Consider the following 17815-nt stretch of genomic DNA (forward strand, 5'->3'; position numbering starts at 1 on the left):
TGGAATATATTAGTACAATCTAAGCTGTCGTTATTGACATGTTGATGTTTTCAAATATTTTCCAAGCAGTATTTATTTATCAGCTCCAAATTCACGCTGCTATACAAACAAATGCAGCAATACAGTTCTATAGGGAGTAGAAGTATACAAATGAATCCATCTTTGTTTCTTTTTTTTCCTCATTTTTGGTTTTTAACAAAATAAATAAATAAATAAATAACTCCCTGAATGAAAACAGAGTGTACACAAAGCCATTTCTTTATTTGGACTCATGTTGATGGATGAAAACGGGTTATGTTGTGGATTTCCCAGACATTTCGTAACAGTCAAGCAGCTGCTGCCTTCTGTTGTTAGGAAAATGCCACGTTCGTCAAAAAAGACTTGAAAGAAACTTGACTTTGCGTCTTATAGAAAACGGGAGATCCGAGGACTTCTCAAAGTCAAGCATGAGCCAAAGCGACACACTGCTTATCTTGCAACCCTCATGAACAGAAGATCTCCCATTATGTCAGCTGTGGTGTTGCCATTTCCTTTGAAAACATAATTTTAGTTACTGCTAATTTAGTGGTATGTTTCTTTCACCACTTCCCGAATGCAGCCGTCACTGGGCTGCAGCTGTAAAATGATGCTGCGAAACGGTTTTGCAACCTTCTCCTCACTGGTCACTTATAAACCAGCCACTCAATTTCAAAAACATTGAGATGGACCACTTTGAAGGAAAAAGAAAAGGTGATAAGCGTATTACTCTACATGACTGAATAATGTGATGAAAGTTGAGCTTATTCCAACTAACTTTAATTACTCACTAAAAGCTAATGAATGGCTCACAGGGGTCAGAAATCCAGCAATGAATGAGATGTGCCAGTAATGGAAGGAAAGTAAAGTAACTGCTGTGACTCTGCTGGTCTTGCATTTGAATGGTTTTTATCTCAAGAACTCAAACTCTAATGGATGCGACTTGTTTTCATTTCAACGGCTCCTTTATGCAACTTCGTGTCAATGAGTTACAGATAGGGACCAGACGGAAATATGCAAACCATCAAACCACATAGGAAGACTTCTGGGTAAGATCATTTTATTTGTGTAGCACATTTTCAGCAACAAAGGTGATTCAAAGTGCTTTACACAAATTGGAGGAAACACAAACAAAAATAACAAAGGAAAGCAAACCATAAAAAAGTACTCCACAATTTATAAAGAAGTTGTTGTTTTTTTTTCTCTGGGCTGAGTGAAGAATAAGTTCTGGGCTGCTAAGCAGGTTTGTGAAATGGGTTTGTCAGAGAAGTGAGTTTGTCATCATCTGTGCATGGTGTTTACGCAGGAGAACCTTGACCGGAACGCGAATCCGGAGACAACCCCGTTTGGGAGCAGATGGCGATCGGATCGCATGCTTTTACTTTGAAAGGCACATTCTTTTCTCCACCTCCCCAATTTCGTCCGCCTTTACGCACCTCCATCCCCACAAGAAGTACTTTGTCTTATCGGAAAGGGGGGTTGCTCTCCGTTAGAGAGGAGGAGGACTGGCCCGGTTCCTCTGCGCCGCACACTTTTCTTCATTTTTAGGCTTCAGCCGGGGCCTCAAGGAAAGAGGGGGTTGGGTGGGGTGGCTTTTGAGTGCTCAAGGTCGAGGAGGGGCGGGGGAGCAGCACGGACAGAAGGGGATGCAACAGAACCCCGGGGTTGAAGGGGGGGCCCCCCCGTCTGATTCCTCACAATAACCGTGGCTGGGATGGTAGTGGTGATGCACACCCAGCAGAGCGCCGGATGCCCACAGAACCTCCCCACACACTGCGCCACAGCCCCCGCGACCGAGCGTGAGCCGCCACCGCACGGACACACGCTTCTGCTTCTCCTGTAAAATCAGAGCCCCGTCTCATTCAAAGCCGGACTTCCAGACCGATGCATGGACCAAACCGCCGGGGAACCGAGCAGCTCACGCTCCTTGTCGGGGATGCTGCAGCTCTGATCCGGCGATTTTGAAAGGTTTCTGACGCGCCGCTCCTGCTGCTGCTGCTTTGACACAAGACGGAGGGGGAAGATGTTGGTGCGATGCTGCCGGGTTAAGCTGTCGGTGTGGGCCGCTCTGTGCGTGCTGGTGCTCGGCTGGTTCTACGTTTTCCCTGCGTACAGACTTCCCAGCGACAAAGAGATTGTGGAGGAGGTGCTGGGACTGGGGGAAGCGTGGAGGAAGAACCAGACGGGGATCGATTTGTACAGGTCGGTTCCAGGCTCACATTTCTGCCTTGCTCTCAACATACCGTTATGGCAAATTGCATTTGGTAAGGAAGACTCAAGTGGAGCTAAAAGATAACGGAACGTCACATATATTGGGAGATATGAATGGCAATTTTTTTTTATTTATTTATTTTTTTACCACTCTCAGTAATCAGTGGAACCATTTTTTTTTTCATTTACCTCACTGTGAAATGAATAAATAACTTGTGGAGTTACGTTATGGACCAAAATTTCTTTGATTTTTTTTTTTTTTTTTTTTTTGATCAGGCCGCCTTTGGTAGATAAAACAGCTGAACACACTTGTGTCTTTCTTTCTTTCTTTCTTTCTTTCCTACAATAGAAATCAAATACTCTTCAGAAAGTGAACTCCCTTAGTGGCAGAAGTTCCTATAAATGTGTTTCACTTGCAGGTTGCCCTGCTTTCACATTTCCATCTAATTCACCCCAAACCAGCTCGATGCGGTTGAAATCTGAAGACTGCGCTGACCACTTTCATCTCATCTTGTCACTTCTTCCTGTATTGTTCTGTCACAGCATGGACCTCTTGTCTTGATTGTTGTCTTGCTGTAGGATGAGCCCTTGGCCCCAGCGCATGCTAGAATGTGGAAGCCGCATTTGGTCCAGAGCGCCTCTCACTTGCTGCAACTCGACCTGTCGTCAGTTCCCAAAAAAATACTGGAAAGACTGGGGGTCGTTTTAAAACTTCCGACTGGTAGTCTTTAAATTTCAACCTTTAATCCCATTTAACCCAGTCAGTTCACAGAACCAAAACTGAAAGAAGGCCAGCCAATAAAGGAGGATGTGCACCCTGTGCTGGGCCTCTGTGTGGAGCTTTAAATAGATATTCTGTATGTCTGCCAGTATACAGAAGTCTAAAAGCGACACATCATGTTTTTTTGGAGGGGGGATTTTGGAGTGGGAAAAAGAAGAGGGAAGGTCAATACATACTTTAAATTGAGGAAGAGTTACATGAACAATTTAAGTAATGCTACAGCTAACTTTAATGAGAAGAAAATGAAACAAGAACACGCCTACAGCATTCAGAGCATCATTCAATTGAATACTGTATCATACATTTTTATTTTAATATTTCCTGGTCTTGCAAGACATCTTCCTAAATGTACTTTTTTTTTTTTCTTGTTGACCTCCATCATGATCAGCCTGTGGTGTCAGCGTTGGAGTTGTGCATTCTAACCAATCGGATGTACCGTTAAACCTTGTTTCTCTAATGGTAACGGTTTCCAGCTCGGCAGCAATCTTTTCAGCGACGACTTTGAGACAACGGGCTGTTTAGCTCGCGACCATGAATCATTCCCTCAGCTGCCTGTGGGACGGTTTAAACCAAAGTATCTAGCGGTCTCCAGAGGTCAGACTAATCCTCCCTTCTTTCCTGCGCAGGAATCTGCTGACAGAATGTTGCAATCCGAGGTGGATGTTTGCCGTGACGAAGGAGAACGCTCCCATTGGAAAGGTCCTGTGGTACGATGGAGAGTATTACTACTCGCACACTGTCAACAACGAGACGTATTCAGTCTTTGTGCAGGTAAACCAGCATTTCCATGTGGTACACTCTTTTTTTTTTTTTTCCGCAGGGCTGCATGTTTAGCTTACATGTAAAATATTTCTCTTGCCACAATTTTTCCTGATGGAATCATTTCCTAAGGATTCCATCAGGAAGTAGATACATTTTGAGGTGGTTTCTCCCTCCGCACACTTGCTGCGGATGTGAGGACGATGCGTTTCCTCAGGGATACTTAGTGATCCATAATGGAGGAAGGGAGGGTTGGGTGGGGCAGACAGTCATCCTCCGAGGGGAAGAGGATTACTCGCACTTTGTCTTTGTGTGAGCGAGAGTCAATATGAAGCTGTGGGGGAAACGGGTAGACGAGCGTCCGGGGCGTCATCGTAAAGACGCTTAACCCTAATCGAAAATCAACATCTGGATTTTTTGCAAATTTCTTCATTTTGTAATGAATTAATTATTTTTGCCATCTGAGCAGTTTCCACCCTGCATTTGTCAGCTGCGTGGATCCGGCACGTGCAGATTCATCTGTGACGGCGAAGAGGCACCGTGAACTCTTGTGTTTTTCCGTTTAACCACAGGAAGAGGAACTGGGTCCGAGACGTAGTTGAGGCGCTCCGGGTGCATATCTGCACACAGTATACCGGTTGAGGGCCATGATGAATATCTGACCCTAATTTAAAGTCGTTAGCGGTGCCTGTCCAGTCATGCAAGCATTGGGAGCTGCGGGTGAATAAATAAAAAATGTGAACGCAGAGAGAAAGTGACCCGTGAGGACCACTGTGCCTGTCTGTGCTGATTTCTTCCACCCCCCCCCAAGTAGCTGGGCTAATTCATCAGTAGCTGCAAAGTTCTACTACTAGAACAGGTTGTGGTAACAAAGTGCGCTAATCATGCAACACTTGATTAGCAGTCATGACAAAGCATTTCTGAATGCAAGGTTATTAGAGTGTGTTATGAAAGGAATCTGGCTTACCGTGTGATTTAATTGGGTGTGACGTGAGAATCAGAAATGGTCTACCTGAGTCAGTGTAGAATAGGGGTGGGCATTTGTTGTAATTATCATGATACATTTCTTGTCGTGATAAGATGTTTTGATTTAATGCTGTCACAATGAATTCCAATCAATACCCTTAAAACTGTCCCCATTGTGAGTAGCCTGTTGCTATTCACAAGAGTAGCAACAGTTATCTGTCCTCAGCTTTCTTCACTCTGTTAATTATTTTCCCACGTTTCTTCTGTCCCATTGTTTGTAGGGGAATTACAAAAAGGGAAAAAAAATAGTTTCAAGTTCCCCGTCCCTTCCCTCAACCTTTCGTTTATCATAAGGGGGAAGGGGGAGGGGGGGTCGAGATCTGAAGAAGTATCTTGTTCTTGTCTTTACATCATGGACAAATGGCATCTTTACATAAGAGTATAAACTTCCGATATTCACTTTATGCGCCGTTTAGGTAGAATATCTCAATGTTTTTCAGCCAAAAACTGTCCTGCATGTTTTAGGCATTTCCCTACTTCGGCACACATGATTTCATTTGATGGCTGATTAGCAGGCTTTTCCTGAATTGCAGTCAGGGAAACATCTACAACATGCATGTCAGTGTGCCTTGAGGTCCAGGGTTGGGAAACACTGCAATATTTAAGAAGCCCGAGCCATGCTGTTCTTGTCTTTTCAGAAGAAAAAAAAAAGAAATGCTCTCTTTGCCATCTCCAAACAAAATCGTACATTTATATTGTTTGTGTGCTGATGTTGTGGACTTGGAGCCTCTAACATACTAAGTTTTTACAGTCTAAAATGAAAATCTTTCTTTTCGCGTGCATTAGGGTGTGTGGGTTCAGTTAGGTTTTTGGTTTTTCTAGCTCATCTACCCATAACTCTTTAGCTTTGTTTCTAATTAAACAAAACTAGCTTTTCATTTTCCCTCGGAAGGGATTTGGTTACCAAATCCTAACCAAGCAACTAGTAGTAGTGGTGGTAGACTACTCAGTAGGCTAACCAAATCCTTTGCCACTCAGTTCACACCAGTTTTTACTTCACATCCATTTGTACCTCCTTTATGTGACTACAATCATACAATGTTTCACCTCATGGACTTTGGGTTTATGGAGTAACATTTTTAAAAATATTTTAGAATTCAGCTGCCAATTTTTTTTATTTATTTATTTTTATTTTTTTATTTTTTTGCTGGCTCTGAATAAGCTTCTCTTTATTTACCATTTGCTCCCGAGCACCTAAACTTAGCTTGGATGAATAATAAAAAGTAACAATGAAATCTCACATGTAATGTTTTTTTGCAAATATTATTTTCTTGACTTTGCAATTTGCGATTTGTAGAAACTGTTCAATGGACTCCAAGTGATCCGTTGAACATTCATTAAATGTCTCTTAATATTAGTCAGATGAACCTGCAGCTACAATTGCTTCTCTAAAATGATCCCATTCCTTTTTTCCATTAAAGAATGGTTTCTTAGGGGCTGGTTTCATATCTGAGATTTGCAGTCTCGAGCTAGGAGGAGTATAGGTGCCTAATGAAAGGTAATCATCTTTCTTTAGTGTCAACTCCAGTGAATCTACCAAACAGAGGTTATTGCAGCTCTATTTTTAGCCCGGGTCCTGCACTTCCTGCGTGAACCTACATGACCTGCAGTGTGTTTTTCAGAGAGGAGAGAACTGGTAGTTATGTGAGGCAGATGATGTCCTCTTCTAAATACAGTAAACTACCACTGTTGTGATTGTGGGTCTGAACACAGACAACCAGCCAAGCTGCACGGCGCTGGCAGCTGCTACCGAATCTGCTTTTAGGGGAATGTGCCTAAAAGCAGCTTGACGTGTAATTACAGGTTAGTAAGACGGTTCAAACGGAACTCGTACACATGAGGCTTAGCAAGCTGCAAAGCAAGCATCCTATGATCTTTTCGTCTGTCGCACTCATTGGTGTGATTGTGAACGTTAGAATCTTATCAGCGTGCTTCAACTGTCCACTAGTGAGATGCTGGAATTTTGTCTACGATCCGCATTGTGAATATTTCGTCCGCACGGATGGAAAATGAAAGTCACCGGCACAGAGGTCGATTCAGTTCCTTCCAGATGGTTTCAAAAAGGACCAGAGTCCCAAACACCGAGCCGTGCATCCTCCGTATGTGTTCTCAGAGAGGAAGGAGGGCAGTTGTTACCACTATGTGTCATCATCCTCACCTTGAACTTACGGTAAAAGCTGCAGAAGCTTGGTCTGTTCTGCATCCTGTATGTGGTTGTTTTTTTTTCATGTAATTTTCCACAGCTTTGCTGGCGTTCCAAACTATGCAAAGCTTCCATAACGATCAGGTAATACAAAGTAATTCACAACTATAATAATTAATCTTGTGTGCTTAAAATAGAATATATTTCAAGGACTTAGTTGATCAACCATGAGGGCGATTGAAGATAAGTACACAAGGGATTCCTCCTTAAAGTTTATTGCGGTTTTATAATTGTACCAAGTGGTAGCAGTATGCACAGAGAACAAGTTTTATTAGTTTATTTGTGCATGCTCAAAGATATATTATAGAGATAACGGATTGTGGTTTTTTTTTAAAGGGACAACGTGGTTCTGCAATTTAAAGCAATAAAAATCTGAACTTGATCAGTGTAGTTAAATTGTGACATGCTTAATTTGTTCAGCCTTTTTTGGCATCTTCTAAACCGTTTTGTTGTTTGGTTTTCTCATTTTTATGACTAAGCATGAAATGGCAAGACAGTTGTGAAAAATGAAGAAACAAAAACAAATCAGCTATAACCTATATACTGTAGATACTTATCTACAGTGTATAGGTTATGCATGTGGAAAAGTGGTGCAGACTACATTTTATGTTTTTGCTTGTTTCTTTTTTTCCGAATATTTTCATGTCATTTTGGTGAGCGTCTAATTCTTATTTTCTCCAGAGATATTTTGTATCTGCTTTTTGTTTTTTTATTGTCAAAGCCAGAAGAGGTCTGATTATATTACTAGAGTAGTGGAGCATTTAACATATTTAGGAAAAAGGGGTTTTAGAGGGTATATTTATTTAAAGTGTACATTTATTCATGAACTCTTTTAATATCAGTAGATTCATTTAGAGACATGGTGCCTCTCGTCTGTGCCTGACAATTAGATGATTTTTTCCCCCACACATAATATGGACGTTGTTCTAGGAGTCTATATCAGAGATGGCGTCGGTTTCATGGGTTGCATGACCCCAGATTGTTTTCCGGAAATCGCCCCCCCCGCCCCCTTGTATCTCTTCAGCGATTCGCCTTCCAGCACTCTGGGGGCTTTTGAGGGAATCTTAGCACAAGGACACACGCTCAGCTGCATAATGTTCTCAATGTTGGGCGACTCTTTAGAGAAAATGAATGCGTGTTTTGTGGATCTGCCCAACAGGTTGCCTGGTAACCAAACCGTTTCTTGTTTTCTCCAGACCACCCCTCTGAAGCCGCTGAAGAAGTGCGCTGTGGTGGGCAACGGCGGTATCCTCAGGCACAGCAAGTGTGGACGGGACATTGACCAGGCTGACTTCGTCATGCGGTGAGACGAAGAGACTTTTGGAGTCTGCGGTTTTGTGCATGAGCGGAACAAATTCACTGGGCTAAGAGCACATAAGAAAAATGGTAAAAGGGAAAGAGAGATGTAGGTTTGGGGTTTCGATATTTCACTTTATTGAAGCTGTACAGCTCCCCATTACTTTGTTTAGTTGTTCCCAGTTTGTTGTCAAACGTAAAATCAAACTATCGTATTTTCCGGACTATAAGCCGCTACTTTTTTCCTAAATTTTGAACCATGCGGCTTATAGTCCGGTGCCGCTTATATGTGGATTTTTCTTCAACCACCAGGGGGCTCTTTAGCAGGAAGTGAATCATTGGAAGTCAAAATTGGAAGTAGAAGAAGAAAGCGACCATTAAAACGGAATTAGGTTTTAATAGGGAATTGAGATTTGAGAATGTTGTTGATCAGTTAAATAGCATTGAGGGGGGGAAAAGAAGATTTTTTTGTTTTTTTAAATAATACTGGGATCATTATGAGAATTTGAGGTATAGATATTAGGATCCAGTAGATGGCAGTAGTGCAACAATAATGGATGCAACCTGCCTTTGAAATCTAAAGAAGAAGAAGAAGGCGCCTATTTTCATTTAGCACATGCTAGTAGCAGACACGAAGGATCAGCACTTTTACTGTTACCGTTACCTTCGGAAACTACCGTAATCAATTCAGTTAAATCTAAACTTGGCAACTTTTTCTTTTTCAACCGTAATAAATGTGATAGTCAATTGACCTGTTGTGACTCAAATTTTGGCTGTCCGCCCCCCTCTGCTGCTGCTGCACCGTTGTGGAAAACCTGGAGCGGCAGAGATATCTGCGGCTTATAGTCCAGAAAATACGGTAATTTTAAGGGCAAACAATAAATATGATAGTTCAACATCATCTAGGCACAGAAATCCCTTTTTGAAATGTGTCTGCATCTCCCCTTTTGCATCTTTTTTTGATTAAATGTTTTTGTGAAATTTAGGACATTATTTCAATTTTTTGCCTTTTCCATCAACTTTTTCTACAAGTTTCTTCAAGTCAGTTTCTCATCTAATCTTGAATTTCTCTACGCTGCACCGTAATGTGTTGCTTTTTCACATCTTCATGTTGTCAGTCAGGTTCCGTTGAAGTGATTTCTTGATTCTACATGACTGGCAGTGAAACTGAAGTCAACTTCAATTAATTGGTCACAGTAAAATCGTGATTTAACTAGACGTGCAGTTACTTTTCCCCAGATTGTTTTGATAGCTTTTGTTCCCACGACAAAATAAGTCATCGTTTATAAACTTAATTTCCTATTTAGGTTATCTTGGTCTGTTATTAATTGCTGCATTATGATTTGAGACATGTGGCTGCCACAAATAAGACTATAAACAAGTACGAATCCTGAATTACACAGAACTTCCTCAGTAAGCTGATCCAAGTCGATAACTTTATCATCTGCATTGTGCGAAAAATGTTCTAGTTTTGCAAGTTTATAATGTTTTTCACTCACTTTCTATAGCAGAAATTCCTCCCATGCAACAGCTGTAACGACTACTGTTTGTTTGAAGTGACGATAAAATAGTTGGATCAATTTGTGACTTCCTTATAGTTTCAGGTTTTCTGGAAGATTTGTCAAGAGAAAGGGGCGGGGCTGGCAGTCAGTCCTCATTCTAACACTTCACTGTGATGCTTGTTTGAATTTTATTCTTTTGTTTATAGGTCTTGGGTAATAAAAACAAAATCCAACATCTGAAATCTATTGCTCTGCGTGTAGCAAACCTATGCGAATGCACAAGATTCACTTTTTGAATTGAATCCCTGAAATGAATGTACTTTGTGGAACTGAATTCGATTCAGATTTCCAAATGGACACATTTTTTGGGGGGGATGAAAATGTCACAAAACATTTTGCACAAAACGCACATTTGAATGCCCAGCATTGAGAGATGCAAAGACTGTGGAACAAAGGAAAATCTTCAGTAGCTAGCAGAGCACACGTCTCTGGACCTTTCACAGCTTGAATAGCGCGTGGCGTTTCCAAGGCGCACTCGGCCTTTCACTCACTGCCAGCTGTGCTTAACTTTCACAACTGAGTAATAGATGCAAATTTATGTTGCTGTGCAGCTTCCTGCAGCAACAAGCGTAAAGTCAGCAGTGCTCGAAAGTGACGCCGTAATCACTCAAGTGTGCATCATGTAATTCAGTTCCTTCCGGTTCTTTCTGAGCCACACTGTACCCTAGACTTACAGGAGTAGTTTGTGATATTTGATCAGAATGTTTCGGGAATTAATTAATCGATGCTTCAAAAGTTACCGCCCAATAATCGGTCCACCTTAACCTGTGAGGGGTTTTTAATTCACTGAACCTTTGCGTAGAGAATCATCATGAAACCAATAAGGTCACTTACTCTAATTTCACACCCAAGCGCATCAGCAATAAACTGCACCAGTAAGCTTTTTGAGAAAAAGCTTGATCACAGACATGTTGAAACGGGGTGCAACACGCGAAAGATCCCGACCTCCAGCTCCAGCTCCCTGCTGGAGCACAAAAAAAAAAAAAAAACACTCACCGACCGTAACTACCAAGTGTTGACTGCCAAGTTGTCAACGTAGCACACTAAATCCTAAATCTACATGTGGCATAGAAGAAAACGGGGCACAATACTTTGCTTTTTAATTATCACTATGACAACTAAATAACAAGGTCCAAGGTCATCGTGTTTCACAGGTTGATTTCTTAGAAATAAACGTATGCATATTCAATATTCAACGTTAACAACCTGTGGCAGCCGACACAGGAAGTGCCACCACCACAGTTTGAGTTTGCCGTCTCTCTGAATTCTGTGCGTTTTGGTTCAGTTGCCATGGCTACCGATCTGCGTATCGTGCAGGTGACACACAGAGAGAGGAAAAAAGAGTACGAGTGGTTTTTAGATGTCGTTCAATGGCGTTTCTGCATTACTTTCCCTTTGCTGCGCTGCACCACACTAAATTAATAAAACCTACATCTCCACGTTTAATTTGCTTAACGGAATTGTTCTACCACGGCGGCGTGGCTACGGATGGAAAATAAAAGAATGTTCTTTTTCCATCTTACAAAATGAGGCCCATATTACATTTACCTTCTTACCTTATATGAATACATTTGTGGTCTTTGTGTTGGATTATATTAAAAATAATTCTCATTATTGGCCTTTTGCTCCTCTAGGTGCAACCTTCCACCGCTTACGAAGGAATATTTGGAGGACGTGGGAAACAAAACCCACCTGGTCACCGCCAACCCGAGCATCATCGAGAAAAGGTACAGCACTTCTTCAGGTGCTGAAGTGTCAAAGCAACTCCAGGCCATCACGTGTTTTGACTGTCATCATGATCAGACCTGCAGCAGTGTAGACATTATTCTAGGATTTCTTTTCATGAGCTCTTGGATTAGTTGCGGTAGGCCAGCCACTAAAAAAAAATATGACAATAATAATTTTATTAAACGGTGACAAGATTAGGCTTTTAATAATTTAAAGGCTTAATTAAATATAAACACTGGATCAAATTTCATTCTTAGTCGCCGTAAAACTTTTTTACGTTCAACTGCGCAGCGCTTCACCTACTCCAGGTTGTTAATCTCACTCACTGCACTGATGCGTTTAGAGCAACTCTCCCTGTTCTTCCTCAGATTCCAAGGCCTTCTCTGGTCTAGGAAAGCTTTCGTGGACTATCTGAAGGCTTACGGCTCCAGCTTCATCTACATGCCAGCGTTCTCCATGAGGCCCGGCACCGACCCGTCGCTCCGAGCGTACTACGCCGTCACGGACTCCCCCTCCAACCTCACCATGCTCTTCGCCAACCCCGACTTCCTGCGCAACGTGGGCAAGTTCTGGAAAGCGCGCGGCGTCCACGCCAAGCGCCTCTCCACGGGCCTCTTCCTGGTCAGCCTGGCCCTGGGGATGTGCGACGAGGTGACAGTTTACGGCTTTTGGCCCTTCTCCATTGGACTGGATGGGCAGCCCATCAGCCACCATTACTACGACAACATCCTGCCCGGCAAGTGGTTCCACGCCATGCCAGAGGAGTTCGTCCAGCTGTGGCACCTCCACAAAAGCGGCACTCTGCGAGTGAAGGTGGGAAGCTGTCGACCTCAGGGTGAAGGGAATTAGAGCGCCTACGGACTCGCTGACGTCGGTGGGGTTATTACGGTGAGCAGGAGAAGAGGGTCGGATTGCAAAAGATCAAGACGCTTGTGAGAGTAAAGGTTATAGGGCCACATATTTCCTCTGGGAAGTACCCACACTGCACCCATGAGTATTTATTTACCTGCTTTTATTCCTGTTCATCATAAAAATGTCTATTGCCTGACACACACACACACACAGAGTTTCCATACAGTCCCAAAACTTGCCGTGCATCTGCCCTCATCTGTGGAACGGTGTGTTCCACGGGAAGCCTCAGCTGCGAAACAGGAAAGGGGAAGGGATGGATTTTCCTCTTGTCTGACACATGTGGCAGCTGGACCAACCCCCATCTGAGTTTCTGATGTAAGGAGACAGAGGGAGCAAAGGGGCCAAAGAGGAATGATAAAATGCACTGAAAAGGCTGCTGAGACACAACAAACAATGGAGAGATAATGGTGTCCTGGTGGCTTGAAAAGAAGTGGAATTTAATTGAGCAAGGGGTAAAAAAGAAAAAGGTGTTTTGTTTTTTTCAAGGTGTGATGTCAGTTTTTTTCTCAAACTGGAGAGTTTGAGAAATGGAGCTGTTATACAATGTACTAACTCTTACGAATTAAATCCCCTAGAATGTTAAGCCATGTTGCATTTTAAACCTTCAATCTAAAAGGGAAAACCTGCTGTTGTTTATCTTGCTTTTGTTTGCCAAATGTGATGGTTTTTTATTATTAGTATTATTATTGCTTTTGTTTAGGTTTTAATGTGAATTGTGTTTGTGGTTCATCAAGGGAAGGAGAGGGAAGATATTTTCCTGCCGAAACACATAGGTACCTCAGCTGTCGCTTCACTTTTAACGGTGATTACCTTTTGTTTTTCGGTGCAACTCAGCAAAAGCAGGCTCCCTAAATTAAATCCAATCCACTTCTGCGGAGAGCCGTGCTGGAAGTCGGCCCCCTGGTAGCAGGACTGTACTTGTCAAGTGCCAAACCAGGGGAACAGTGGACTCTTTCATGCTCTCCCGCCCAATCCACGTGCTGCTTGTGCTCTGAAACGAGGAGACGCTGATATAAAGAGGACACCGACACATGAAGAGGAACTCGATGGCACAAAGCGGGGCTTTCAGTCAGTGTTGCTTTTTGCCCCCCGTTAGATGTAGGAAACCTCGTTGAGTAAATAGTGAACCCGTTGCACTCGGTTATCGATCATTTTTGCCTCAGAGAACAGGCGCAGCTGAGCCTCTGTCCTGAACTCTTCTTATAATATCGTGGTTTCATTTTTGCCTTCGAAATCAAATCAAACTGACATTTTTTTTTTTTTTTTTTTGTATACATGCAAAACCTGCATTATTTATTTATTTGACGGTGTCTTATTTTTTGTTGTTTTGTTTTGAGGGGTTTTTTCCTTAAAAATGTACTCTCGTATATGCTGTCGTGCCATACGGGTGATGGTGCAACAATTGAGAACTCTGCATGGGGGGGTATGCAGGATGTGAACCGCAGTCCTCGCTGCTGGAGGTACCAAACGCCTTTGGAAGTTTAGTGCTGTACGTTCTTTTCTGAATAAGGTCCAGTGCCTTTTAGATGAATTAGAGGAGGATTCCCCGTGAACTTCTCACTGGTGTGACTGACGCGATCCGGTTGGCGATGCTTAATTTTTCGGTTTTCAGTGCCGTCGAGAAAAACGTGTTGGCGTTTTTATGAATCGGTGATCATAAGCCTTTTGTGGCTTTTTGAAGAGGAATCAGTGAGTTTAGCAAACATGCCGCTCTCGACATTGAGGGGCGTTAGTCATCATATTTGAAACGTTTTCTTTTTCCACGCTCATTTGCGTCCAACTGCTGAAAGTTGCCAAAAAAGTGATATTACCAATCCTGAAGTTTGAGACATTAGAAAATGGCCATCCAGAAAGAAAGCTAAATTCTAAAACTCAAACGCAAATTTATAGGAAACATGTTATTGGTCACGTTTTCCAGGGACAAAAAGAAAGTCAGGAGAAATGTCTAAGAATTAGCTTGGAGACCCAACTGACTGGCACCCTACCTCAGGACGTAAAAGCACTCTCTGCAATCATTCAGGTAGATTCAAATTCCTCCCCGCTTCTGACTAGCATTTTTCGCAACAGAGACATTTTTTCTATAAGCAAAACTCTGCTGCGATTGTGTAAAACATAATCGCTGCAATACTAATAAATAACATCATTTCTTTCTTTTTCTTTGTCATTATTTTTAAGCTTTTAAAATTGGACGCCAAAAATTTTAGTTACCCTGAAAAGATTACTCTGCAGAGTACCATCAGAGTGCAGGCTTGGTTTGTGTTTTTGTTTTGTTTTTTGTTGTTGTCGTTTTTTTGTTTAAGTGAATGTTACTCTGACTAATTGCACTGATAGATTTACGTTCTGGTTTCTGTACTGCCTTGCTCGTTCGCCTGAAATGCCAAGTTAGCATGACCAACGATCCTCAGACTCGCAACAAATGAGAAGTAAAATGGATATCTTTTTTTTTTTAATCAAAAACTATTCCTTGAAGAAGAATAGTGCGTAGCTAATGCCGAGCATGTGTGTTTGACTTTCTTTTGTTTGAGGTTACAAACCTCATTTGCTATGTAAATGTAAATTTAATGTGAATTATTCCACAACAAACAAACAAAAAAAATTCTAAATAGTTTTTACTGCGGTCCATTCAACTTCAACGATTGTTTTTTTTTTTTTATCTGCATCTTTATTTGTCGTCTTTTGCCCAGTATTGTGAACGAATGATCTGTCAAAGTTTAACTGTAACTAAGCATGATGACTTTCTAATATATAGGCGCTTTTGGGCCATTGATTTTTATCCCTTTTTTTTTTTTTTGTACACCAAGTTGTTGGTAAAAGTCGACCAGAACAAGCGGAAACTCCTGCCTGCCAGCTTCATCTTTTTGTGCAAACGTGAAGTGAAAAAAAATGTGATGTAAACTTTGGTCTTGTGGAAAAAGGACGAATTAGTTTTAGATCTGGCATAATTAGTCAAGCTCCAGTTGAAATAAATCGCAGGTTTGCTTCTCTCGCTGTACTGTGAGCTTTGCAATTCACATAGCAAGAGTAGATTTTTAGAATTATTTAAAACGATGATCAAATTAGAGATGCTGACTATTTTTTTAATCTAATTTTGATGTTCTAAAAAACCCATTTGAACAACATATGTCTGCTATTTTAAGAAACGGCAGCGCATTGTTGTCATTGCCATAATGTGGAATTTAGTCGCTGCGTGCCTAGTTGTGAAGAAATGCTTCAAAACGGTTCATTTTAGCAAATATTTGAAGCTTTAGATGATTTATTTCTTAGTTGCTGTGCTGGTTGACTGTTAAATAATAAAACGGCTGTTGCAAACAACCATCTCATATTAGCATGCGGTTCTTTTTAGGACTAATGCAATTTTACAGAGAGGTTTTTTGAACATTGTCATACATAGCTAGTTGGATTAAGGTTAGTATATTTTTAAAACACGTTTCCTGCTTTAACCGCGTTCTAGTGCATCACCAGCAGGTGGAGTTTTCTGACGGGCAAAGTCGCCTGTTTTTACTGTAAAGTTTGTAATATAATCTTACTGCTTATTTTGTTCTGCGGCCTAAAGGCTTTCCTTAAGGGTGTGTGTATTCGGTCTTGAGTTTTACATTGTTTGAAACACATCGAGGTGTTTCAGCTGAGTCTAATAATACTGAATGAAGTGGATGATGACCGGGAAGTGTTGGGCAGGGATTCTAAATTGTAATGTAACTTTATTGGTCTCACAGGAATATTTAATCTTACTGTTACTGATTGACGCTGATCAAAGACGCCGAATTCTGCTTGAAATCTAGACATTGTATCTGGCTGATGTGAATGTCCCCACAAGTGACGTTTTTTTTGTTTTTCGTTTGTTTTACGTAAGCATATTTTTTTTTACAAGTCATCTAACGTACGATGCAACTTGCTTACTTACAATAGAGGACATTTTGGTGACACCAGCCTGTTGCCTGCTGCAGATCCTCCCTGTCACCACACAGAGAAATACATATACATGACACTAAATACACATACCACCAAAAAACACCATTAGTTTGACGCAGTGGCTTTAAACGAAAACTCTTGTACGCAGGCCTTTCACAAAGCCAGCACAGCTGCACAAATTTAACAAGTGATGAAGGAAACTTTAATTTAATCTGAAACGGTCAAAGTCCTAGGCCCCAATCCAAGAGATTTGTAAAATTAGGTCAAGAAAAAGATCATTTTGTATGAGATGATTAGACAATAGTCCAACATTGGTTTAGTCTGGGTTTTTTTTTTAGCTAACGTCACAGTACAGGTTTCATTTTTAGGGTTGCAAACTACATACATCAACTTATATTAATGCCGTTATGTTGAGGCTGATTGAGACACCACAAGCCAAACATCGATGACGCTATAGCAGCATAGCTCTTTTTTATTATTATTTTTATTTTGCACTTTTCAGTTTTGTCAGTTTCTTAACAACCTGCATTTAGCATACGAGGTGCAGACTGGCAAAGTGTTCACCATGTGGCTTAATAGTGGCTTACTCTTTCAATAAATTGTAAAATCAGGTTTATTGTAAGTTAGCATACATAACCTTACAGTTTTAGGTATGATGCTATGATAAATTGTGTTGAAACAAACTTTTCTGATCGAGTCAAATGCAGCTAAGCCCAAGTGCGATGAGTCAGGTTTTTTTTTTTTTTTTTTTTTAACATGCAAATGTTCTTTTTTTGCCTTTGTCTTCACCTGCAGCATTTGATGAAAACGAGGAAGGAGATCCACTTTTCAAAGATTTATTGATTTTTTCCCCTTTGTACCACTTTGACTTTCTACCATTTTGTCCAGTTTGATGTCAGCAACCCAGCTTGAGCATGTAAAAATAAAACTAGAGGTTTTGTTTGAAATGGACCGTTTACGGCCAAAAAAAACTAAACAAAAAAAAAATCACAAAACAACCATACCCATGTAAAACGTCAACACCAGAATCAAATAAAAGGAAAAAATCTAAAAATAAATGGGTTTTTTTTGTTGTTGTTGTTGCTTTCCCCTGAGAGCTCCCCTCATTCTTAAGGAGAAATGTCAAACCGAACCACATCTACTGTAAGAGGAGGATTTGCTTTATCCTTATGTTGCGTGGGCGCGCAGTAATTTGGCCAAACACACCGTTCTGCTTCTGAGGACTGTAAGCGTTCACGGAAATCCACTGTGCTCTCCGCAGCCCCGTCTGCACGCTTGGCTTTTACAGGACATTAATTTTTTAAAGATGTCAGCAGAAGCTGCGCAGCTTCATCTCAGGCCTAAACCTTTTCCGTTACGAAGAAACGACTGTCTTATCCGTGGCACTGAGATCACAGATTGACAACGAAAGGA

The 17815-nt window shown here is 41.4% G+C and overlaps 1 protein-coding gene across 1 annotated transcript; it reads left to right on the plus strand.

Moving 5' to 3' along the window:
• The first annotated feature begins 1169 nt into the window (after positions 1-1169).
• Positions 1170-17435, plus strand: st8sia1 (ST8 alpha-N-acetyl-neuraminide alpha-2,8-sialyltransferase 1). Its single transcript, XM_008400643.2, has 5 exons — positions 1170-2217; positions 3634-3778; positions 8192-8298; positions 11488-11580; positions 11950-17435. The coding sequence occupies exons 1-5, from the start codon at positions 2039-2041 to the stop codon at positions 12428-12430; spliced, it is 1005 nt and encodes a 334-aa protein (XP_008398865.1). The 5' UTR covers positions 1170-2038; the 3' UTR covers positions 12431-17435.
• The last annotated feature ends 380 nt before the right edge of the window (positions 17436-17815 follow it).

The sequence above is a fragment of the Poecilia reticulata genome, linkage group LG23, assembly GCF_000633615.1.
Source record: "Poecilia reticulata strain Guanapo linkage group LG23, Guppy_female_1.0+MT, whole genome shotgun sequence".
Lineage (NCBI taxonomy): Eukaryota > Metazoa > Chordata > Actinopteri > Cyprinodontiformes > Poeciliidae > Poecilia > Poecilia reticulata.